The sequence below is a fragment of the Dendropsophus ebraccatus genome, chromosome 9 (genome assembly GCF_027789765.1).
Source record: "Dendropsophus ebraccatus isolate aDenEbr1 chromosome 9, aDenEbr1.pat, whole genome shotgun sequence".
NCBI classification, from domain to species: domain Eukaryota; kingdom Metazoa; phylum Chordata; class Amphibia; order Anura; family Hylidae; genus Dendropsophus; species Dendropsophus ebraccatus.
In genome coordinates this window covers 114,319,528-114,345,736 of record NC_091462.1, presented here as the reverse complement: position 1 = coordinate 114,345,736, position 26,209 = coordinate 114,319,528, and the positions used below count along the sequence as shown (strand labels likewise).

Genomic DNA, 26,209 nt, shown 5'->3' with positions numbered 1-26,209 from the left:
ATCTGAGTATGATCCTCCGATAGGTCCCCTCATACTCTACTCGGTTACATTTCTCTGCCTATGGAGATGGGGAGTCCTGCGCTCGCTCTGTGTCTGTAGGAACCGGCCCCCCCCCAGGACCCCCTACTGTGCATGACCCCTATAGCACCTGCAGATGATTCCTCTATGCCTGATATCCCTCCAGATCCCGTCCATTGGCTGCAGTGTCAGAGAGCCGCAGACTGCGTCCGCCCTCTCTCCTCCCTCCTCTTCTTCTCTATTACAGTGATGAAGCAGAGCCGAGCAGTATATGGAGAGGAGCAGCCGTCGCAGCAAGGTAAGAGCACTGGTCCTGCGGGTCCAGCACTATGGGGGGGGGTCATAGGGGGGCACATACTTTCCTCATACAATGCAGTAAATCTAGTGTGAGATCAGAATCCTGACGCTTCTATTTAACCCATTTTCTTCCTAATACTATAAACACCTGACAGAACAGAGCGGCACAGCCTGGACCACAGAGCTGACGCTCCGCACAGACCTGCAGCACCGGCTCCTGCACCGGCAGCTTCTGTCACTGACCGTATGTGGGTCGTATAACAGGTGTGTGGCAGATTACTGGTGGCAGGTTGTCACCTCTCATGGTTACAGTATGTACCCTGCAGTTTACTCCCTGGGGAGGCACTTCTCTCTGCAGGTGACAGTGTATCCCCAGCAGTTTACACCCCGGTGAGGCACTTCTCTCTGCAGGTGACAGTGTGTGCCCAGCAGTTTACTCCCCGGTGTGGCACTTCTCTCTGCAGGTGACAGTGTGTACCCAGCAGTTTACTCCCCGGTGAGGCACCTCTCTGTGCAGGTGACAGTGCATCCCCAGCAGTTTACTCCCCGGTGAGGCACTTCTCTGTGCAGGTGACAGTGAATGCCCAGCAGTTTACTCCCCGAAGAGGCACTTCTCTCTGCAGGTGACAGTGTGTACCCAGCAGTTTACTCCCCGGTGAGGCACTTCTCTTTGCAGGTGACAGTGAATGCCCAGCAGTTTACTCCCCAGTGAGGCACTTCTCTCTGCAGGTGACAGTGCATCCCCAGCAGTTTACTCCCTGGTGAGGCACTTCTCTCTGCAGGTGACAGTGTATCCCCAGCAGTTTACTCCCCAGTGAGGCACTTCTCTGTGCAGGTGACAGTGTGTACCCAGCAGTTTACTTCCCGGTGAGGCACTTCTCTCTGCAGGTGACAGTGCATCCCCATCAGTTTACTCCCCGGTGAGGCACTTCTCTCTGCAGGTGACAGTGTGAGCAATATGTGGTGCAGCGGTGGTGAAGCACCTGTCCTGTGTTGGGGGGGTCACTGTCCCTGTACTCTGTCCCTGTTCCAGGCTGATAAGATAAGTCGGTGGACCCCGACCCCCCATAATACTGTGTGACGCCCCCTTCCCAGACACCGCAGCATCTCACATCATGGCAGGAAACACAGAAACCACATCCTACCTCAACCAGAAGATGAGGGGACGGTGTTCATAGCTGCACCCCCATGTATAGAGAGGGGGGGCCGGTGTCACTACACAGCATGGCAGGGTGCCCCCCGGTGTACAGCCTCATACAGGAGATCCTGGGGGGAGAGGGGGTCACATCAGACTAAACAACGCTCACACAGTCTGTAAAAATGTCATCTTGTAACAGACTCAATAAGTAACCATGTACATAGCTGTAACTGATCCAGACAATGCTCTGTGAGCTCCAGGAGGATACATTGTACATAGCTAGTCCTGCTCCCAGCTGTATCCAGTGTAGACAATGCTCTGTGAGCTCTACAGCCTGGACTGATACGTTGTACATAGCTAGTCCTGCTCCCAGCTGTATCCAGTGTAGACAATGCTCTGTGAGCTCCAGACTGATACATTGTACATAGCTAGTCCTGCTCTCAGCTGTATCCAGTGTAAACAATGCTCTGTGAGCTCCGGACTGATCCATTGTACAAAGCTAGTCCAGCTCCCAGCTGTATCCAGTGTAAACAATGCTCTGTGAGCTCCAGACTGATACATTGTACATAGCTAGTCCTGCTCCCAGCTGTATCCAGTGTAGACAATGCTCAGTGAGCTACAGACTGATACATTGTACATAGCTAGTCCTGCTCTCAGCTGTATCCAGTGTAGACAATGCTCTGTGAGCTACAGACTGATACATTGTACATAGCTAGTCCTGCTCCCAGCTGTATCCAGTGTAGACAATGCTCTGTGAGCTCCAGACTGATACATTGTACATAGCTAGTCCTGCTCCCAGCTGTATCCAGTGTAGACAATGCTCTGTGAGCTACAGACTGATACATTGTACATAGCTAGTCCTGCTCCCAGCTGTATCCAGTGTGAACAATGCTCTGTGAGCTACAGACTGATACATTGTACATAGCTAGTCCTGCTCCCAGCTGTATCCAGTGTGAACAATGCTCTGTGAGCTACAGACTGATACATTGTACATAGCTAGTCCTGCTCTGTATCCAGTGTAGACAATGCTCTGTGAGCTCTACAGCCTGGACGCCATACAATGTACAATACTCTGTGAGCTAAATAACCTGTATTGCAGGCTGATACATTATGGCAAACTACTAGAGACTTGTACAGCTGCTGCTGCTGCTGTTTTCAGTATTGTACAATGTATAAGTCTGGAGTCTCGGCTGTTCAGCTCACAGAGCATTGTCTACACTGGATACAATAGTATCAGATGAGGCGGCCTGGCTATGTGCAGGGTTACAGGCTGTGAATGGGCTTCTAGGTCACAAGTATAACCATCCCGGGATCAGTCAGCAGCTTCTCACCTACTTACTGATGGTTTCCCTGTAGATAGAGGAGATTAGATGTGGAGCGGCAGTCACAGGAACATTGTACTGAGACGTCATATCCACCGCTAGAGGAGAGGGTACATAGGGGACCCCACACTCCACCCAACCTCATCCCCACCATCATAGGCTTAGATACATGACTCAGCAGACAGCCTCTTACATCGTAGGCTTAGATACATGACTCAGCAGATAGCCTCTTACATCGTAGGCTTAGATACATGACTCAGCAGATAGCCTCTTACATCGTAGGCTTAGATACATGACTCAGCAGACAGCCTCTTACATCGTAGGCTTAGATACATGGCTCAGCAGATAGCCTCTTACATCGTAGGCTTAGATACATGGCTCAGCAGACAGCCTCTTACATTGTAGGCTTAGATACATGACTCAGCAGACAGCCTCTTACATCGTAGGCTTAGATACATGGCTCAACAAACTGTGTCTTACATCACAGGCTTAGATACATGGCTCAGCAGACAGCATGACACATGATGGGATTAGATACATGGCTCAGCAGACAGCATGACACATGATGGGATTAGATACATAGCTCAGCAAACTGTGTCTTACATCATAGGATTAGATACATGGCTCAGCAGACTGTATCTCACATCATAGGCTTACATACATAGCTCAGCAAACTGTATCTTACATCACAGGCTAAGATACATGGCTCAGAAGACAGTATCACACATGATGGGATTAGATACATGGCTCTGCAGACAGTATCACAAATGATGGGTTTAGATACAGCAGTTTATCGGACATGATTAGCTTAGATACGTGGCTCTGCAGCACATGATGGAGGACGTGGTCCCCTGTGCTTTGTGTACACCCTTTCTCTCTCTCTCTCCCATAGATGCCATCTGAGGGGCAGGTGTATGTGGTGACTGGGGGCTGCGGGTTCTTGGGGTCCCACCTGGTGCGGATGTTGGTGGAGCGCTCCAGGAACGTGGCCGAGATCCGAGTATTTGACCTCCACCTGGACGAGACACTCAGGACACTCAGTAACGGTGAGTGGGGGCCGGGGTGTAAGGATCCCCTATGTGTAAGGATCAGACTACAGATGTGTAAGGATCCCCTATGTGTAAGGATCAGACTACAGATGTGTAAGGATCCCCTATGTGTAAGGATCAGACTACAGATGTGTAAGGATCCCCTATGTGTAAGGATCCCCTATGAATGTGTAAGGATCCCCTATGTGTAAGGATCCCCTATGTGTAAGGATCCCCTATGAATGTGTAAGGATCCCCTATGGATGTGTAAGGATCCCCTATGGATGTGTAAGGATGCCCTATGGATGTGTAAGGATCCCCTATGAATGTGTAAGGATCCCCTATGGATGTGTAAGGATCCCCTATGTGTAAGGATCCCCTATGAATGTGTAAAGATCCCCTATGAATGTGTAAGGATCCCCTATGGATGTGTAAGGATGCCCTATGGATGTGTAAGGATGCCCTATGGATGTGTAAGGATCCCCTATGTGTAAGGATCCCCTATGAATGTGTAAGGATCCCCTATGGATGTGTAAGGATCCCCTATGTGTAAGGATCCCCTATGGATGTGTAAGGATGCCCTATGGATGTGTAAGGATCCCCTATGTGTAAGGATCAGACTACAGATGTGTAAGGATCCCCTATGTGTAAGGATCCCCTATGAATGTGTAAGGATCCCCTATGAATGTGTAAGGATCCCCTATGGATGTGTAAGGATCCCCTATGTGTAAGGATCCCCTATGAATGTGTAAGGATCCCCTATGGATGTGTAAGGATCCCCTATGGATGTGTAAGGATGCCCTATGGATGTGTAAGGATCCCCTATGTGTAAGGATCCCCTATGAATGTGTAAGGATCCCCTATGGATGTGTAAGGATCCCCTATGTGTAAGGATCCCCTATGAATGTGTAAGGATCCCCTATGAATGTGTAAGGATCCCCTATGGATGTGTAAGGATGCCCTATGGATGTGTAAGGATCCCCTATGGATGTGTAAGGATCCCCTATGGATGTGTAAGGATCCCCTATGTGTAAGGATCCCCTATGAATGTGTAAGGATCCCCTATGAATGTGTAAGGATCCCCTATGGATGTGTAAGGATCCCCTATGGATGTGTAAGGATCCCCTATGGATGTGTAAGGATCCCCTATGGATGTGTAAGGATCCCCTATGGATGTGTAAGGATCCCCTATGTGTAAGGATCCCCTATGAATGTGTAAGGATCCCCTATGGATGTGTAAGGATCCCCTATGTGTAAGGATCCCCTATGGATGTGTAAGGATCCCCTATGTGTAAGGATCCCCTATGGATGTGTAAGGATCCCCTATGGATGTGTAAGGATCCCCTATGGATGTGTAAGGATCCCCTATGTGTAAGGATCCCCTATGGATGTGTAAGGATCCCCTATGGATGTGTAAGGATCCCCTATGAATGTGTAAGGATCCCCTATGGATGTGTAAGGATCCCCTATGGTTGTGTAAGGATGCCCTATGGATGTGTAAGGATCCCCTATGGATGTGTAAGGATCCCCTATGGATGTGTAAGGATCCCCTATGAATGTGTAAGGATCCCCTATGGATGTGTAAGAATCCCCTATGTGTAAGGATCCCCTATGAATGTGTAAGGATCCCCTATGGATGTGTAAGGATCCCCTATGGATGTGTAAGGATCCCCTATGGATGTGTAAGGATCCCCTATGGATGTGTAAGGATCCCCTATGGATGTGTAAGGATCCCCTATGGAAGGGCGGTCATGTGCCCCCTGGTGTCCTACAATTATCTGGGCTCCTTTGAACCCCCATAGGATGTGATCATAAATCGGTGGACTGTAATGACGCTGACTGGGCACAAGATGGCAGATATCAGTTTCACCTATAAGACACCTTCCCTGGCTCCCAACACTCAGTTACCCCCAGGACTTACAGTATGACGAGCAGACAGACAAGAAGAACATACAGAGTAGGTAACAACACCGGGAGGGAACAAGAACAGGAACAGAAACTCACTAACAGACGACAAGGAGCAGAGATGGTGGAATGGATGATAAAGGGATTGCCCTAGTCTGTCCCTGACCCCCTCCTCCTCCCTCCACCCTCCTGCTTTTCCTGTATGGATCATCAGAACCTGGAGCCACCTATAGGGGGTGCTGTGTAGGGCGGGTCCTGTATGAGTTTTTAGATTTGCAGAATTTCCAGGAAATTATTTCCATTATACAAGATTCACAGTTTATGTTTTTTTATTTATTATTCCTAATATGATTTCTCATGTAATCCTGCAACATTCAAATGTTACATCCAGAGCAGTATTCACAATTCTGCACACAGACCATCATCTCTAAGCTGAGTACAAAATGTCTCACAGTCCGCTGAGCTCTCACAACGGTAACAGGTAACCAGTGGGATAGTGACTGCAGCTCTGGAGGTGGCTGGATGAAGGGCAGAACTGGGAATGCAGCTCTGGAGGTGGCTGGATGAAGAGCAGTACAGTGAATGCAGCTCTGGAGGTGGCTGGATGAAGGGCAGAACTGGGAATGCAGCTCTGGAGGTGGCTGGATGAAGAGCAGAACTGGAAATGCAGCTCTGCAGGTGGCTGGATGTTACAGAACTGGGAATGCAGCTCTGCAGGTGGCTGGATGTTACAGCAGAACAGGGAATGCAGCTCTGGAGGTGACTGGATGTTACAGTAGAACTGGGAATGCAGCTCTGCAGGTGACTGGATGTTACAGTAGAACTGGGAATGCAGCTCTGGAGGTGACTGGATGTTACAGTAGAACTGGGAATGCAGCTCTGCAGGTGACTGGATGTTACAGTAGAACTGGGAATGCAGCTCTGGAGGTGACTTGATGTTACAGCAGAACTGAGAATGCAGCTCTGGAGGTGACTGGATGTTACAGCAGAATTGGGAATGCAGCTCTGCAGGTGACTGGATGTTACAGCAGAATTGGGAATGCAGCTCTGCAGGTGACTAGAGCACCACAATATAAATAAAGTAAAATATTAATAGTGACTCTAGTTACCCCTAGTAGCTCGTGACGCTATATAATGATCAGAGCGGCCCGCGGAGTCGGCTCTGCTACATCATAACTCTGGATTACCGCCATATAGAGTCAAGTTTGCAGCAAAACAGGAAACCGCAGGGCGATAGTTCGGCGCCTTCTAATTATATCTTTCAGATGACCGCTCGTCTATAATCTGCCCACCAGGGTCACACTATGGGGTAAATATAGACTCTGAACATGTGGCTGATGCAACGCTCTGCAGGAGGCGATATTCTGCAGTCAGCGTATGGGGAGGTGGATGAAGGGAAATGTGGTTGTGGTGAAACTCTGCTGGTGACAAATAGAACAAAAAAGGTTTTCACTTTCTTCAGGGGTGAGAACCGGAACATTATCATATATAAAGAGCAGGCGTCCAGAGCCAGAGCTGCAGGACAGCAGCACAGAGGGTTTCAGGAGAGGACGTATTATAGGCCATAATAGTACAGAGCCATCTACAGACGTCTATGGGGCTGTATGGTATCTCTGTGTGAGTTCACGCTCAGCACTATATGGCGACATAGTGATGTATCAGCTGGATGGTGACAATTAAGGGGCGGACGTTCATCGTGTGATGTATATGAGGACGTTCTGGTCGCTTCCTCCTCCTGTCACCTTTGTCTTCGCTTCCTTCCTCTTTTATTAATCAGAAAAACCCCCATAAAAAAACGCTATTGTAGAGAAGCAGGAAAGACGAGTGTGATCCTTATACAGAGAGCATGGACCCCACTATGAGCGTCTATATAACACTACCAGCCATATATAACACTACCAGCCATATCAGCCTCCATATAACACCACCAGCCATATATAACACTACCAGCCATATCAGCCTCCATATAACACCACCAGCCATATCAGCCCCCATATAACACTACCAGCCATATATAACACTACCAGCCATATCAGCCTCCATATAACACCACCAGCCATATATAACACCACCAGCCATATCAGCCTCCATATAACACCACCAGCCATATCAGCCCCCATATAACACTACCAGCCATATAAGCCTCCATATACCACCACCAGCCATATCAGCCTCCATATAACACCACCAGCCATATCAGCCTCCATATAACACTACCAGCCTCCATATAACACCACCAGCCATATCAGCCTCCATATAACACTACCAGCCTCCATATAACACCACCAGCCATATCAGCCTCCATATAACACTACCAGCCTCCATATAACACCACCAGCCATATCAGCCTCTATATAACACTACCAGCCATATCAGCCTCCATATAACACTACCAGCCATATCAGCCTCCATATACCACCACCACCAGCCATATCAGCCTCCATATAACACCACCAGCCTCCATATAACACCACCAGCCATATCAGCCTCTATATAACACTACCAGCCATATCAGCCTCCATATAACACCACCAGCCATATCAGCCCCCATATAACACTACCAGCCATATCAGCCTCCATATACCACCACCAGCCATATCAGCCCCCATATAACACTACCAGCCATATCAGCCTCCATATAACACCACCAGCCATATCAGCCCCCATATAACACTACCAGCCATATAAGCCTCCATATACCACCACCAGCCATATCAGCCTCCATATAACACCACCAGCCATATCAGCCTCCATATAACACTACCAGCCTCCATATAACACCACCAGCCATATCAGCCTCCATATAACACTACCAGCCTCCATATAACACCACCAGCCATATCAGCCTCCATATAACACTACCAGCCTCCATATAACACCACCAGCCATATCAGCCTCTATATAACACTACCAGCCATATCAGCCTCCATATAACACTACCAGCCATATCAGCCTCCATATACCACCACCACCAGCCATATCAGCCTCCATATAACACCACCAGCCTCCATATAACACCACCAGCCATATCAGCCTCTATATAACACTACCAGCCATATCAGCCTCCATATAACACCACCAGCCATATCAGCCCCCATATAACACTACCAGCCATATCAGCCTCCATATACCACCACCAGCCATATCAGCCCCCATATAACACTACCAGCCATATCAGCCTCCATATAACACCACCAGCCATATCAGCCCCCATATAACACTACCAGCCATATCAGCCTCCATATACCACCACCAGCCATATCAGCCTCCATATAACACCACCAGCCATATCAGCCTCCATATAACACTACCAGCCTCCATATAACACCACCAGCCATATCAGCCTCTATATAACACTACCAGCCATATCAGCCTCCATATAACACCACCAGCCATATCAGCCCCCATATAACACTACCAGCCATATCAGCCTCCATATACCACCACCAGCCATATCAGCCTCCATATAACACCACCAGCCATATCAGCCTCCATATAACACTACCAGCCTCCATATAACACCACCAGCCATATCAGCCTCCATATAACACTACCAGCCTCCATATAACACCACCAGCCATATCAGCCTCCATATAACACTACCAGCCTCCATATAACACCACCAGCCATATCAGCCTCTATATAACACTACCAGCCATATCAGCCCCCATATAACACTACCAGCCATATCAGCCTCCATATAACACTACCAGCCATATCAGCCTCCATATAACACTACCAGCCATATCAGCCTCCATATACCACCACCAGCCATATCAGCCTCCATATAACACCACCAGCCATATCAGCCTCCATATAACACTACCAGCCTCCATATAACACCACCAGCCATATCAGCCTCTATATAACACTACCAGCCATATCAGCCTCCATATAACACTACCAGCCATATCAGCCTCCATATAACACCACCAGCCATATCAGCCCCCATATAACACCACCAGCCATATCAGCCTCTATATAACACTACCAGCCTCCATATAACACCACCAGCCATATCAGCCTCCATATAACACTACCAGCCATATCAGCCTCCATATAACACTACCAGCCATATCAGCCTCCATATAACACCACCAGCCATATCAGCCTCTATATAACACTACCAGCCATATCAGCCTCCATATAACATTACCAGCCATATCAGTGCCCATATAACACTACCAGCCGTATCAGCCACCATATAATAGTACCAGCCATATCAGCCTCCATATTACATTACCAGCCATATCAGTGCCCATATACCACTACCAGCCATATCATCCTCCATATAACACTACCAGCCCCCATATAATAGTACCAGCCATATCAGCCCCATATAACACTACCAGCCATATAGGCCCCCATATAACACTACCAGCCATATCAGTGCCCATATAACACTACCAGCTATATCAGCCTCCATATAACACTACCAGCCATATCAGCCTCCATATAACACTACCAGCCAAATCAGTCCCCATATAACACTTCCAGCCATATCAGCCCCCATATAACACTACCAGCCATATCAGCCTCCATATAACACTACCAGCCATATCAGCCTCCATATAACACTACCAGCCAAATCAGCCCCCATATAAATATACCAGCCATATCAGCCCCCATATAGCACTACCAGCCATATCAGCCTCGAAATAACACTACCAGCCATATCAGCCTCCATTTAACAATACCAGCCGTATCAGCCTCCATATAACACCACCAGCCATATCAGCCTCCATATAATACTACCAGCCATATGAGCCCCCATATAACACCACCAGCCATATCAGCCCCCATATAATACTATCAGCCATATGAGCCCCCATATAACACCACCAGCCATATCAGCCCCCATATAACACTACCAGCCATATCAGCCTCCATATAACACTACCAGCCATATCAGCCTCCATATAACACTACCAGCCATATCAGCCTCCATATAACACCACCAGCCATATCAGCCTCCATATAACACTACCAGCCATATCAGCCTCCATATAACACCACCAGCCATATCAGCCTCCATATAACACTACCAGCCATATCAGCCTCCATATAACACTACCAGCCATATCAGCCTCCATATAACACCACCAGCCATATCAGCCTCCATATAACACTACCAGCCATATCAGCCCCCATATAACAATACCAGCCATATCAGCCCCCATATAACACTACAGGCCATATCAGCCCCCATATAGCACTACCAGCCATATCAGCCTCCATATAACATTACCAGCCATATCAGCCTCCATATAACACCACCAGCCATATCAGCCCCCATATAACAATACCAGCCAAATCAGTCCCCATATAACACTTCCAGCCATATCAGCCCCCATATAACACTACCAGCCATATCAGCCTCCATATAACACTACCAGCCATATCAGCCTCCATATAACAATACCAGCCATATCAGCCCCCATATAGCACTACCAGCCATATCAGCCTCGAAATAACACTACCAGCCATATCAGCCTCCATATAACACTACCAGCCATATGAGCCCCCATATAACACCACCAGCCATATCAGCCCCCATATAATACTACCAGCCATATGAGCCCCCATATAACACCACCAGCCATATCAGCCCCCATATAACACTACCAGCCATATCAGCCTCCATATAACACTACCAGCCATATCAGCCTCCATATAACACTACCAGCCATATGAGCCCCCATATAACACTACAAGCCATATCAGCCCCCATATAGCACTACCAGCCATATCAGCCACCATATAATACCACCAGCCATATGAGCCCCCATAACACTACCAGCTATATCAGCCCCCATATAACGCTACAAGCCATATGAGCCCCCATATAACACTACCAGCCATATCAGCCTCCATATAACACTACTAGCCATATCCGTGCCCATATAACACTACCAGCCATATCAGCCTCCATGTAATAGTACCAGCCATATCAGCCTCCATATACCACTACTAGCCATATCAGCCCCCATATAATACTACCAGCCATATCAGTGCCCATATAACACTACCAGCTATATCAGACCCCATATAACACTACCAGCTATATCAGCCTCCATTTAATAGTACCAGCCATATTATGCCCCATATAACACGACCAGCCATATCAGTGCCCATACAACACTACCAGCCATATCAGTCCCCATATAACACTACCAGCCATATCAGTGCCCATATAACACTACCAGCCATATCAGCCTCCATATAACACTACCAGCCATATCAGCGCCCATATAACACTACCAGCTATATCAGCTCCATATAACACTACAAGCCATATCACCCCCCATATAACGCTACCAGCCATATCACCCCCCATATAACACTACCAGCCATATCACCCCCCATATAACGCTACCAGCCATATCAGCCTCCATATAACACTACCAGCCATATCAGCCTCCATATAACACTACCAGCCATATGAGACCCCATATAACACTACCAGCCATATCAGCCTCCATATAACACTACCAGCCATATGAGCCCCCATATAACACTACCAGCCATATATAACGCTACCAGCCATATCAGCCCCCATATAACTCTACCAGCCATATCAGTGCCCATATAACACTACCAGCCATATCAGTGCCCATATAACACTACGAGCCATATTAGTGCCCATATAACACTACCAGCCATATCAGCCCCATATAACACTACCAGCCATATCAGCCCCATATAACACTACCAGCCATATCAGCCCCCATATAACACTACCAGCCATATTAGCCCTCATATAACACTACCAGCCATATCAGTGCCCATATAACACTACCAGCCATATCAGCCCCATATAACACTACCAGCCATATCAGCCCTCATATAACACTACCAGCCATATCAGCCCTCATATAACACTACCAGCCATATCAGCCCTCATATAACACTACCAGCCATATCAGTGCCCATAACGCTACCAGCCATATCAGCCCCATATAAAACTACCAGCTATATCAGCCTCCATATAATAGTACCAGCCATATCAGCCCCCATATAACACTACCAGCCATATCAGTGCCCATATAACACTACCAGCCATATCAGTGCCCATATAACACTACCAGCCATATCAGTCCCCATATAACACTACCAGCCATATCAGCGCCCATATAACACTACCAGCCATATCAGCCTCCATATAACACTACCAGCCATATCAGCCTCCATATAACACTACCAGCTATATCAGCCCCTCATGAGGTGACGTCTCCCATCAGACAGGAACCTATGATGGATGAGCTGCCATTTCCTTCCATTTTGAGGTCACGCTCAGATCCCACTGGCTGCGCTGATAATTTGATTATCACATATATTTCCTACAGATTCGTGAGACCTTGTCATGTGACCTCTGTCCGTGGTGCTCAATGGCTCAAGAGACCCGAGTGCACGGAGAGCGATATCCTTTGCCCTTGTTCAGACTGAGGCCCTATATTGGCCCGGTTACACCTAATAGGACACCGGCCTCCAACAACAGATGCTTCTCTTCCCCATCCTTCCTGTCCTGGACACATAAGTGAGAATGTGTCAGTGCTATGTCTTGCTGAGCGTCCAAGTGTCAAGGAGGGGTTGCTGAGCCGCAGCATGCATGCCTCCTCCCTTCCCCACCCTTTATTGCCCTACATCACTAATGTACAGGACTCAGCTGTATGTTAATTAATAAAAACAGGATGGGGGGGAGGGAGGAGGCATGCATGTGACCATGCAGCAACTCCTCCTCTGTCCCCCACCCCTCCCTGCAATACATGGCTCATATACAGGGCTCGGCTTCCGGTATTGGTGGAGAGGAGGCATTGCTGCTGCAGGCTGGCAAGAAAAGCATTAAAGGGGACCAATCTGTGGGCACCATGGTATACAGCAGCGGGAGCTCTGCACACTGATATATACCTTTATGGGCTTAGGAGTCCAGTGGGAAGTCCTACTTAGTGATTGACAGACTCCTCTGTACGAGTTGAAATAGAGGGATAACTGTCACCCAGAGATGGACCGCCTACTGGACTCCTAAGCCTACTATGAGTAAGCAATAATGATCCCCCCCCTTTTAGGGACTTTCCCTGTGGTCTAAGATGTGAGGCTTAAAGGGGTTGTACACCTTTTTTTCTTTCAAATCAACTGGTCCCAGAAAGTGCCAGAGATTTGTAATTTACTTCTAGTAAAAAATCTCCAGTCTTCCAGGACTTATCAGCTGCTGTAAGTCCTGCAGGAAAAGGTGTATTCTCTCCAGTCTGACACAGTGCTCTCTGCTGCCACCGCTGTACATGTCAGGAACTGTCTGGAGCAGTAGCAAATCCCCATCCCTCTCCTGCTCTGGACAGTTCCTGACATGGACAGAAGTGGCAGCAGAGAGCATTGTGTCAGACTGGAGAGAATACACCATTTCCTGCAGGACATACAGCAGCTGATAAGTAGTAAAAGACAGGACATGTAGTAGCAGTAAATTACAAATCTCTGTTACTTTCTGACACCAGTTGATTTGAAAGATTTTTTTTTTTTTGGTGAACTCCCCCTTTAATCGTCCCAACTTGTGTTGGGAATTATAATAATATAGATCAACACTTGTCGGTTTTCACGAGAATTAAACCTGTACAGACGATCTGGTGATTGTGCAACATAAAAGACCAGATAACAGGAAGGCAGCGAATGGAGACGTTATACTGAAGTCCTGAATGCAGAAAAACAGCCAAGATGGCAGCAAACACCGTGTGACATTAATCCCCAGCAGATCCCGGCCCCAGATCAGGAATATTCCCCATCTACAGCTGCATTACCCTGTACAAACCTCCGCTGCCTTCAAATCCGGGGGGGGGGGGGGGGGGGGGGGGGGGGGATTCTGGGTGTATAGTGGGGTATATGGAGAGATGCTGTGTGTATAGTGGGGTATATGGAGAGATGCTGTGTGTATAGTGGGGTATATGGAGAGATGCTGTGTGCATAGTGGGGTATATGGAGAGATGCTGTGTGTATAGTGGGGTATATGGAGGGATGCTGGGTGTATAGTGGGGTATATGGAGAGATGCTGGGTGTATAGTGGGGTATATGGAGAGAGGGTGGGTGTATAGTGGGGTATATGGAGAGATGCTGGGTGTATAGTGGGGTATATGGAGAGATGCTGTGTGTATAGTGGGGTATATGGAGAGATGCTATGTGTATAGTGGGGTATATGGAGAGATGCTGTGTGCATAGTGGGGTATATGGAGAGATGCTGTGTGTATAGTGGGGTATATGGAGGGATGCTGGGTGTATAGTGGGGTATATGGAGAGATGCTGGGTGTATAGTGGGGTATATGGAGGGATGCTGGGTGTATAGTGGGGTATATGGAGAGCTGCTGGGTGTATAGTGGGGTATATGGAGAGATGCTGGGTATATAGTGGGGTATATGGAGGGATGCTGGGTGTATAGTGGGGTATATGGAGAGATGCTGGGTGTATAGTGGGGTATATGGAGGGATGCTGGGTGTATAGTGGGGTATATGGAGAGATGCTGGGTGTATAGTGGGGTATATGGAGAGATGCTGGGTATATAGTGGGGTATATGGAGGGATGCTGGGTGTATAGTGGGGTATATGGAGGGATGCTGGGTGTATAGTGGGGTATATGGAGAGATGCTGGGTGTATAGTGGGGTATATGGAGGGATGCTGGGTGTATAGTGGGGTATATGGAGAGATGCTGGGTGTATAGTGGGGTATATGGAGGGATGCTGGGTGTATAGTGGGGTATATGGAGAGATGCTGGGTGTATAGTGGGGTATATGGAGGGATGCTGGGTGTATAGTGGGGTATATGGAGGGATGCTGCGTGTATAGTGGGGTATATGGAGAGATGCTGGGTATATAGTGGGGTATATGGAGGGATGCTGGGTGTATAGTGGGGTATATGGAGAGAGGGTGGGTGTATAGTGGGGTATATGGAGAGATGCTGGGTGTATAGTGGGGTATATGGAGGGATGCTGGGTGTATAGTGGGGTATATGGAGAGATGCTGGGTGTATAGTGGGGTATATGGAGAGATGCTGGGTGTATAGTGCGGTATATGGAGAGAGGGTGGGTGTATAGTGGGGTATATGGAGGGATGCTGGGTGTATAGTGGGGTATATGGAGAGATGCTGGGTGTATAGTGCGGTATATGGAGAGAGGGTGGGTGTATAGTGGGGTATATGGAGGGATGCTGGGTGTATAGTGGGGTATATGGAGAGATGCTGGGTGTATAGTGGGGTATATGGAGGGATGCTGTGTGTATAGTGGGGTATATGGAGAGATGCTGTGTGTATAGTGGGATATATGGAGAGAGGGTGGGTATATAGTGGGGTATATGGAGGGATGCTGGGTGTATAGTGGGGTATATGGAGAGATGCTGGGTGTATAGTGGGGTATATGGAGGGATGCTGGGTGTATAGTGCGGTATATGGAGAGAGGGTGGGTGTATAGTGGGGTATATAGAGAAGAGAGGAGTCCAGACGGGAATTATATTACAGTAAAATATATCTACAGTCCACACCCTGGTGCATTTGCCAAGAATTCTCTGAATAAGCAGCTCGAAACTCCTATAAACATCTGGAACGTTCCTGATAATCACTAAGAAACAAGTTGTATATCATAGCACCCTGCCGGCCCATAGAGCTACTTATTCTGCTCCACGGCTTTCAGCCTTAAGTGTGGGGGGACACGCAGAATATTTTAGTATTTTACCATACAGGTTTGCAATGATAAGTAAGTGAACCCTTAGGAATCCCCTGAATTTCTGCCTGGATTACAAATAAAACCTGGGTGGACTTAACTGATAAAACACGATCGGTTTTACCGTTCCTATCACCATGCGTAAACATCCACAGTGCAGGGAGAAAAAATAGGTGAACTCGGTGGCTGGCACTGGATAATAAGTCAATGGACGGCTATTTGGAGATAATACGGAGCATGTTCCTTCCATGTTAAAAAATAAATAAATAAAATTGTAGCGGTAATGTGGGGTGAAGCCTGATGAGTATTGGTTATCGTCTACATTTCCAGATCCCTCACACGTTCAACTGTGTCTATATATATATATTGAGGAGGAGTTCCCCTTTAAGATTCCTGACTCTTGCTTGTTCTCCCATAGATCAGGTAAAGGTCACTCTGATCCAGGGTGACATCTCGTCTCTGGAGGATGTCCGGGCCGTCCTGACTGGTGGCCATGTGGTCATACACTCAGCCAGCTTGGTGGACGTCTGGGGTCGTGTTCCGGCCAGCAAGATCACAAAGGTCAACGTGACAGGTAAGGGATGTCGGTGAGAAATGTCATGGCTGGATTTCCTCATATTGTTGGATGTGTTATGTTTGGATCATCCACGTACAACCTCGAGCATGTTACTGTTGGATTCAAGTCCATAGAGAAAAATGTGAACTCAACGCCAATCCCTAAAGGGCAAATATAGGGCACCACATAGTACACAAGACCAAAGAAGGAGAAGACTGTGTATAATAACTGTATAATGCTACAACCGGAGTAAACCCAGCGCTCGCTCTCCAAGTAAATAACAAATCCTCGGAACAAACTGCGTGCAAAATCCTGGCACAAAGAAGGCAGGAAATATTGAGGTCACCACATGCAACAAGTAAAGCAGCGCACAGCCACGTGTGACCTATCGTCCCCACAAAGATTAAGTTCATAAACCCAAAGTGTTCCTCAGACCACAAGCCTGCCAGATCCTGATATGTGGACCGCTCCTCAAGAGTCATAGTGATAGGAAGATATTATTATTAGTCAGTGGAGAGAATTATAACCCCAGTCTGTACGGAGGCCTGCTCCCCCCAGTAGCTGCAGTTACCTCATCCACAGCGATAATGGCTCCCCTGAGCGTGTGTATAAGGGAAAACTATTAATTCCTTGTGTAGAGGCATTACTGGAGCAAGAAGTATATGAAGTATATGAAGTATATGAAGTATATAATAAGAGATCCCTGAGTGCTGAAAGGAAGAAGAGACAAGAATGTAATAAAATAATACTGCCTCTGTGTATAAAAATATAGCTACTATAATACTGCTCTTATATACAGGAATATAACTACTATAATACTGCCCCTATATACAAGAATATACTACTATAATACTGCTCCTATATACAGGGATATAACTACTATAATACTGCTCCTATATACAGGGATATAACTACTATAATACTGCTCCTATTTACAGGAATATAACTACTATAATACTGCTCTCTATATACAGGAATATAACTACTATAATACTGCTCCTATATACAGGGATATAACTACTATAATACTGCTCCTATATACAGGAATATAACTACTATAATACTGCTCCTATATACAAGAATATAACTACTATAATACTGCTCCTACATACAGGGATATAACTACTATAATACTGCTCCTATATATAGGAATATAACTACTATAATACTGCTCCCATATACGGGGATATAACTACTATAATACTGCTCCTATATACAGGGATATAACTACTATAATACTGCTCCTATATACAGGAATATAACTACTATAATACTGCTCCTATATACAGGGATATAACTACTATAATACTGCTCCTATATACAGGAATACAACTACTATAATACTGCTCCCATATACGGGGATATAACTACTATAATACTGCTCCTATATGACTAGACTGCTGTCACCGTCTCCTCCCACACAGTGCGGTTTTTCTTCAGAATGTAAAATTATCTGCAACAGCAAACTAAGGTGTCGCCGGCGTCTCGCTCTGCACATTATGTAACGTTGTCAGTAAACAAGCTGATAAAGAGATCACGTAGTTATAAAGAGACATGCAGCCGTGGGAGAACCCCAACCGTCCTGGAACTGCAGCAGATACTCAGACCTAAACATTCTGTTATTAGTTAAATCTGATTCACTTTTCTCTGCCCTGTCCAGTTGTTATAGTGACATCACAGAGACCATAGTGATGTCAGCACACCATACCGTCTTTATGGTCCAGTTCATGCGCAGAACTGAGGTGTTAATTAAAGGGGTAGTTCAGCAAAAAAAAAAAAAATTCCTTCAAATCAACTGGTGCCAGATATTTGTAATTTAATTTTATAAAAAAAAAATAAAATCTAGTTTTCCTGTACTTATCAGCTGCTGCATGTCCTGCAGGAAGTGGTGTATTCTCTCCAGTCTGACACAGTGCTCTCTGCTGCCCCCTCTGTCCATGTCAGGAACTGTCCAGAGCAGCAGCAAATCCCTATAGAAAACCTCTCCTGCTCCGGACAGTTCCTGACATGGCCAGAGGTGGCAGCAGAGAGCACTGTGTCAGACTGGAACATTGGTGTGGATGTGAAATGTTAGCGGCTCGATGACGGACTATTGCTCGTGTGTGCAGGAACGGAGAACGTGCTGAGGGTATGCGAGGAGGAAGGGATTCAGTACCTGGTCTACACCAGCAGCATGGAGGTGGTGGGGCCCAATATACACGGGGATCCATTCTTCAGGTGATGTATACTCACATACTCTTCTTATAACACACACTGTAATAAGCCGCCATCACTGGGGTCACTGGCCCTTTAAGAAGCTTACAATAATCCCTTCATAAATCTGGATTTGGCCTCCTAGGTGCATCTCCAGTAAATCACAGCCCTACGCACGTTCTTTGACACGCTGACGTTTACTTTCCCTTTCTTTGTGTGTTTCAGGGCTAACGAAGACACGGAATATAACATATACCACAAGGAACCGTACCCGCTAAGCAAGTCCACAGCTGAGAAGATGGTGCTGGAGGCTAACGGGAAGAAGGTAATGCCTTGGGCGGCCTGCAGGGGGCGCTACACCACACCTTCTTTATGATGTCATTACAGGGAGTGGATAATTTGTGTTGTGCATGCAGATAAAGGGCGGCAGGATCCTTTACACCTGTTCGCTGCGTCCCACAGGGATCTACGGGGAGGGCCACGAGCTGATGAGGCAGTTCTATCAGCAGGGGCTGAGGACGGGCCGCCGTCTCTTCAGAGCCATCCCTCCATCTACAGAACACGGCAGAGTTTATGTTGGTAAGAGCTTCCATCTTCAGGTTACGTACAATGTACTTGCTTTACTCCCCTCCTCCTGATCCCGAGTGAACGATCATCTGATCGACGATTCTGTGCACCTTGTAGCCTGTACTGGCCATTGCGGTTGCTCACACCGCTCATACGTGACCAATGACACCAAGCGAATAACGGATCAGCATTCAGGGAACATTCTGGGTCTTCTTCATGGATGAAACGATCTTTCCTTAATGTATAAGGGGTAGTGCAGCACTAAACATTTATTCACAAAATAACACACATTACAAAGTTATACAACTTTGTAATTTATGTTATGTTAGTGAATGGCCCCCTTCCCTGTGTTTCCCCCCACCCACACTAGACCCGGAAGTGTGGTGCATTATACTTTCTGTGGTGCATTCGTATCGATCCCCGTCCGCCATCTTGGGACAATGACGTTGTCTTTGTCGCTCATGCCGGCCCCCCTCTGCCACGTCATCAGCTGCTCAGCCGCGATTGGCTGAGCATAACTGTGCCTCCCGAAGATGACGTCATTGTCCCAAGATGGCGGACGGGGGTTGACACGAATGCGGTAAGTATAATGCACCAACACTTCCGGGTCTGGTGTGGGTGGGAAACACGGGGAAGGGGGCCATTCACATACATAACACACATTACAAAGTTGTATAACTTTGTAATGTGTGTTCTTTTGTGAATAACTGTTTAGTGCCGCACTACCACTTTAAGGCTCTATTGCACCAAGCAGTTATCGGCCTGTAATCGGTCAATTGTTGGCCGTTCCGGCTGATAATTGTTTGGTGTAAAAGACCGTAATCAGCCAACATGTCTGATTCCAGCTGATCGTGGTCTTATGACATGTCAAAAAATACAGATCATGGCATTGCGGTTTACTGGTTGTCGCCGTGTGTAATAGGAGTGGTGGAAGCAGACTGCCGCTGACTTCAGTGGGCAGCCCGGACAATCCTTAGATCCCTTCCTGCTGCCTGTGAGTGTAATAACACAGGCAGCGAGGGGGAAGGGACCACTGATAGGTCAGCACTTGTTCCCCTCATTATCATGCTGTGTAATACGGCCTTAAAGGGGTATTCCACCCAAACGTACCTTTGGATATGTTGCTGTCCATGGTGAGACTAACAATTCCTTCCATACTTGTTATTATCTATTCAGTCTCCTTCCCCCATTTCTCAGCTGCTGCTTTCTGCTGAAGACACAAAAATCTGTGTGTGAGCTTTTCTCTCCGTCTCCCCCTCCCTTCTGGAAACAGCTGGTGTAAACAATTCCCTGGCAGGCTTTATCTGCAACATTGTAGCTTCTTTGTAGTGCTGGAAGGGTTAATCATAGTGAAATCATCAGCAACTTAACCTCAGAATAACCCTCCCAGAAATACAAAGAAGCTACAATGTTGCAGATAAAGCCTGCCAGGGACTTGTTTATATCAGCTGTCTCAGAAGGGATGGAGAGACAGGGAAAAGCTTACACACAGATGTTTGTGCCTTCAGCAGAAAGCAGCAGCTGAGAACTGGGGGAAGGAGACTGAATAGATAATAACAATTATGGAAGGAATTGTTGGTCTCACCATGGGCAGCAACATATCAAAAAGTTATGTCTGAGTAGAATACCCCTTTAATATCTGATGACTGGATGAAAGAACATTGGCAGCCATGTTCCTTCCAGGTGATCATGACCTTTCATTGTCCGGCTAATATGATTCTCCACTTTGCTTGAAATTGTTTTTAAAAGTTTCCATCATCTTTAATCTGGTCACATCCAGAGCAGAATTCGTAGTTCTGCTGGTTTCTTCATAGGTCCCTGTAGTTATTTGATGCTCCTCTCCATTGCAGGTAATGTGGCCTGGATGCATCTCCTCGCCGCCCAGCATCTGCAGGAGCGCCCTTCTCTTCTGGGTGGACAGGTGTATTACTGCTATGACCACTCCCCGTATAAAAGTTACGAAGACTTCAATATGGAGTTCCTGTCGGCCTGCGGGTTTCGGATGATCGGGTCTCGCCCGCTGGTGCCTTATTTCCTCCTCTATTTGCTGGCACTCCTGAATTCTCTTCTGCAATGGCTTCTCTACCCGTTCTGCACCTACGCCCCGATACTCAACCCGTACACCCTGGCGGTGGCCAGCACCACGTTCACCGTGCAGACAGACAAGGCGGAGAGACACTTTGGTTACACGCCACTGTTCAGCTGGGAGGAGAGCAAGCGGAATACGGTGGGATGGGTGAAGAGCTTCGAGGAAAAAGAAAAGAGCAGATGACCCCGACGGGTGTCACCAACAGTAATGTGGTGTCACCAGGATCTTACAGTACGTTTCTGGTCCATCATTTCAAATAGGCTTCTTCAAGGGGAACGTATTCTTAGAAAAGTCATCCGACATGTCTGCACATTGCGTAGACCCCACCGGAGGCTGAAATCTACCATTATAGATGGGATTACAGCACCTTGGTATTACAGGATAGATGCATCTTATTACATCCAAAACCAGGTAACACAATACTAATGGAGACAACCATACACGCATGTTTATGGGGGGTAAAGCCCCTTTAAGAAATACCTAACGTACAATCATCTTCTTCAGTGAGCAGCATCTAGAGAGCACACACAATTACACAAATTTCCCATATATGTCTGTAAAAGTTCATGAACTTCAGATGAACTTGTAATTTACTTTAATTAAGGAATATAATCTATTGTTTTAAGATATGACTCATCGTAGGGATAAGGTCTAAAAATAGAGCAAGCTGCAGTACCACTCATGCCCTATAGGTGGAGTATTGGGCTCTATGATTTCCTGTCTCACAGCACCACCTACAGGCTGGAATCAGTACTGCGGGAGCTCCTTTTATAAATATCCATGTCTACCTATCCCCCCCCATAGTCCTATAAATGTGCTTACATCCCTTTATACGCTACAGTATAACAAGTATCTATTTTATATTGTGTAAAATATCATTATCCTGGGAGGAGATAGAAGTCAGCTGAATGTAGTTACTTATATTGCTGCTATAATGACGCATATTATAGGGACACGGAGGATTTATAATGCAGACAAAACTTGGTGACCCGGCCAGGATGCCTATAGATATACTATACGTGGCCTGGCTCTATACTACATAAGTATTATAGGGGTTGTCTTTGTGATGCATCCACCTAATAGCTGATCAAGGGGTTTTCCTGATGATCTGCCGCTATGACCATTATACTGTGGTGTTAGTACCAGTAGGTGTCTGTGTAATGTATTAGAGAGCGTTTAAGGAAAAGTCTGGCGAAAAATTTTTGGTATATAAACAATATACACTTATTACGGGAATTTCACATAAAGTGCTTTTTTCCCTGCACTTACTACTGCATCAAGGCTTCACACCTGGATAACATGGTGATGTCACTTCCTGGATAACATGGTGATGTCACTTCCTGGATAACCTGGTGCTGTCACTTCCTGGATAACATGGTGATGTCACTTCCTGGATAACATGGTGATGTCCTGACTCCCAGAGCTGTGCGGGCTGTGGCTGCTGAAGAGGATGATGGCAGGGGGACACTGAGGGACACAGGGCACTGGAGGAACATTCCTTTGCCATCATCCTCTCCCCGCACAGCTCTCATCATCCCCGCACAGCTATTCCCCGCACAGCATGTCACAGTTATTCACGAAGTGACATCACCATGTTATCCAGAAAGTGACATCACCATGTTATCCAGGAAGTGACATCACCATGTTATCCAGGAAGTGACATCACCGTGTTATCCAGGAAGTGACATCACCGTGTTATCCAGGAAGTGACATCACCACGTTATCCAGGAAGTGACATCACCATGTTATCCAGGAAGTGACATCACCATTGTTTCCAGGAAGTGAAATCACCATTGTTTCCAGGAAGTGACATCACCATGTTATCCAGGAAGTGACGTGTAGTAAGAGTAGTAAGTGCAGGGAAAAAAGCACTTGATAAGCATTTCCCGTAATAAGTGTATATTGGTGATTTGTAGAACTTTTGGGGGGCAATACAATACTTTAATAAATTTTTTTGCCAGACTTCTTCTTTAAAGAAGAAACTGAAGAATGTCAGGCAGGAAGAGAAGAAGGGGGTGAGAAAATAATAAAGTAAACTTACCTGTCCCAGTGTCTCTGATGTGCCGCTCCCGGGTACTGTTGACGGCCAACAGATGTCATCTCTGGCTAAAAACCGGGGACAGCTCATCCCTGACTCTTCCAGCCACAACATCACGGCCCAGCGAGCGATTTTCTGCTCAGCCAGTCAGAGACAAGAGGGACCGAGTATTATACACATGAGGAGTCAAGTATTATACACAAGAAGGACCAAGCACTATATATAAGAAGGATCAAGTGTTATAGGCAAGGGACCAAGTACTATAGACAAGAAGGACCAAGTGTTATAGACAAGAAGGACCAAGCATAATATATAAGAAGGATCAAGTGTTATATACAATGACCAAGTATTATAGGCAAGGGACCAAGTATTATAGACAAGAAGGACCAAGTGTTATAGACAAGAAGGACCAAGCATAATATATAAGAAGGATCAAGTGTTATATACAATGACCAAGTATTATAGGCAAGAGACCAAGTATTATAGACAAGAAGGACCAAGTGTTATAGACAAGAAGGACCAAGCATAGTATATAAGAAGGATCAAGTGTTATATACAAGAAGGACCAAGCACTATATATAAGAAGGATCAAGTGTTATAGGCAAGGGACCAAGTACTATAGACAAGAAGGACCAAGTGTTATAGACAAGAAGGACCAAGCATAATATATAAGAAGGATCAAGTGTTATATACAATGACCAAGTATTATAGGCAAGAGACCAAGTATTATAGACAAGAAGGACCAAGTGTTATAGACAAGAAGGACCAAGCATAATATATAAGAAGGATCAAGTGTTATATACAATGACCAAGTATTATAGGCAAGGGACCAAGTATTATAGACAAGAAGGACCAAGTGTTATAGACAAGAAGGACCAAGCATAGTATATAAGAAGGACCAAGCACTATATATAAGAAGGATCAAGTGTTATATACAATAACCAAGTATTATAGGTAAGGAACCAAGTGTTATAGACAAGAAGGACCAAGCATAATATATAAGAAGGACCAAGTATTATACACAAGAAGGACCAAGTGTTATAGACAAGAAAGACCAAGTGTTATAGACAAGAAAGACCAAGTGTTATAGACAAGAAAGACCAAGCATAATATATAAGAAGGACCAAGTATCGTAGACAAGGAGCAATGTGAAGATGAGAGGGGCTGAGCTGGGGGGAGCCCTGAATAGTTGGCTAATAGTATTCTTTAGGACACTGTAGGACGGGTTCAGCCCTGCAGGCGGTGTATGGATAAGGGACCATTAGAGGAGGAGGAGGCTCATGTTTGCACCTGCACCTTTAAGATTAAGGCCAGGTTCACACTGCGTTTTCCCATCCGTTTCACTCTACCCCTTTCTGTATGTGGTCAGCAATAATGTAAGTCAGTGGAATCAGATCCTGCATTATGGTAAACAACAGCAGCCGTTTTTACCATCCGTCTTCTCCTTTTAAATTTATACGTTAAAAGGACAACACAAATGCAGTGTGAACCCAGCTTCATACTCAAAGCAATACAAATGCAATAATTTATGTTAATTTATTCCTTTTAATTGCGGTTTTGTAATAAATTATAGAAATGAACAGTGTGTGGTGTCGTCTGTGCGGTTGTAAGAGGGAAAGTGAATGAGCTCCTTTACAGCAGAAACACTCCGCCATACTGAGCCGCGCAGGCAACCATGTTATCTTACAGTGGGTGATGGCGCCATCTTGTGGTCATTGTGTAAACTGCCATTTCTCCCAAACAACATCTACATTGAGGCATTTCCTGCCTAAGAATCTTCATAATACCCAGCTCACAGGGGGACTATGACAACACTAACAGGGTCTCACGCCCATCCTTCAATGTGGTGCATATGGTGTACACTGGGATAAATATTTACACAATAAGCGAGGAGGCAGAGAGCCGCTTGGATGGACACAAAACACAGGTCTACCAAATCCAACGTATAAACTCAGGATGCCCTGGGGAAGGAATGAACCCTAAAAGGTGGACTACAACTACTCCATGATGGGGAAACTTTCCTTCCCGACCCCTGAGCTAGCAATCAGAATAAATCCCTGGATTAACGTCCTATCAGCAGAAATATTATACACATACGGGTAAATGCTCACTTCATTTGCGGAAATGCAGCAGATCTCGCCTACTTCATTGATATCAATGAGAAAATCCACAAAAAGTGGGCAACATAAATTGATGTGCTATCGGTTGTAAGATCCACACCGCAGCTAAATCTGCAAAATCACCACTTTGTGTAAATCAGATTTGGATAACCACCTCTATTTGCTGGTCCTGTAATCTGCTGGGAAAGTTTCTGCATGAAAAATCAGTGTGCATTTACCCTAACCTATAATATATAATTCAATCA

At 46.2% G+C, this 26,209-nt stretch overlaps 2 protein-coding genes across 3 annotated transcripts in view; one reads left to right on the top strand and one right to left on the bottom strand.

The window, feature by feature from the left end:
* STX1B (syntaxin 1B) overlaps positions 1-26,209 on the bottom strand; it is a 106,714-nt gene that overhangs the window by 7,663 nt on the left and 72,842 nt on the right. The window lies entirely within an intron of this gene.
* On the top strand, positions 247-25,424 carry HSD3B7 (hydroxy-delta-5-steroid dehydrogenase, 3 beta- and steroid delta-isomerase 7). 2 transcript variants are annotated; one of them, XM_069984604.1, is made up of 8 exons: positions 298-316; positions 471-579; positions 3,668-3,821; positions 16,820-16,975; positions 19,066-19,174; positions 19,376-19,475; positions 19,567-19,729; positions 21,568-25,424. In XM_069984604.1, the coding sequence occupies exons 3-8, from the start codon at positions 3,668-3,670 to the stop codon at positions 21,987-21,989; spliced, it is 1,104 nt and encodes a 367-aa protein (XP_069840705.1). In that variant the 5' UTR covers positions 298-316; positions 471-579; the 3' UTR covers positions 21,990-25,424. The 2 variants fall into 2 exon arrangements, with proteins under 2 accessions (XP_069840704.1, XP_069840705.1); XM_069984603.1 differs by lacking the exon at positions 471-579 and having other exon boundaries at positions 247-316.

What these genes read in the sequence shown, in the direction of transcription:
- HSD3B7 (XM_069984603.1), top strand. Translation starts at nt 290, where the DNA reads ATGGAGAGGAGCAGCCGTCGCAGCAAG. An exon ending in CACAAAGGTCAACGTGACAG is followed by an intron (nt 16,976 to 19,065) that starts GTAAGGGATGTC and finishes TCGTGTGTGCAG; the next exon opens with GAACGGAGAACGTGCTGAGG. An exon ending in CACGGGGATCCATTCTTCAG is followed by an intron (nt 19,175 to 19,375) that starts GTGATGTATACT and finishes TGTGTGTTTCAG; the next exon opens with GGCTAACGAAGACACGGAAT.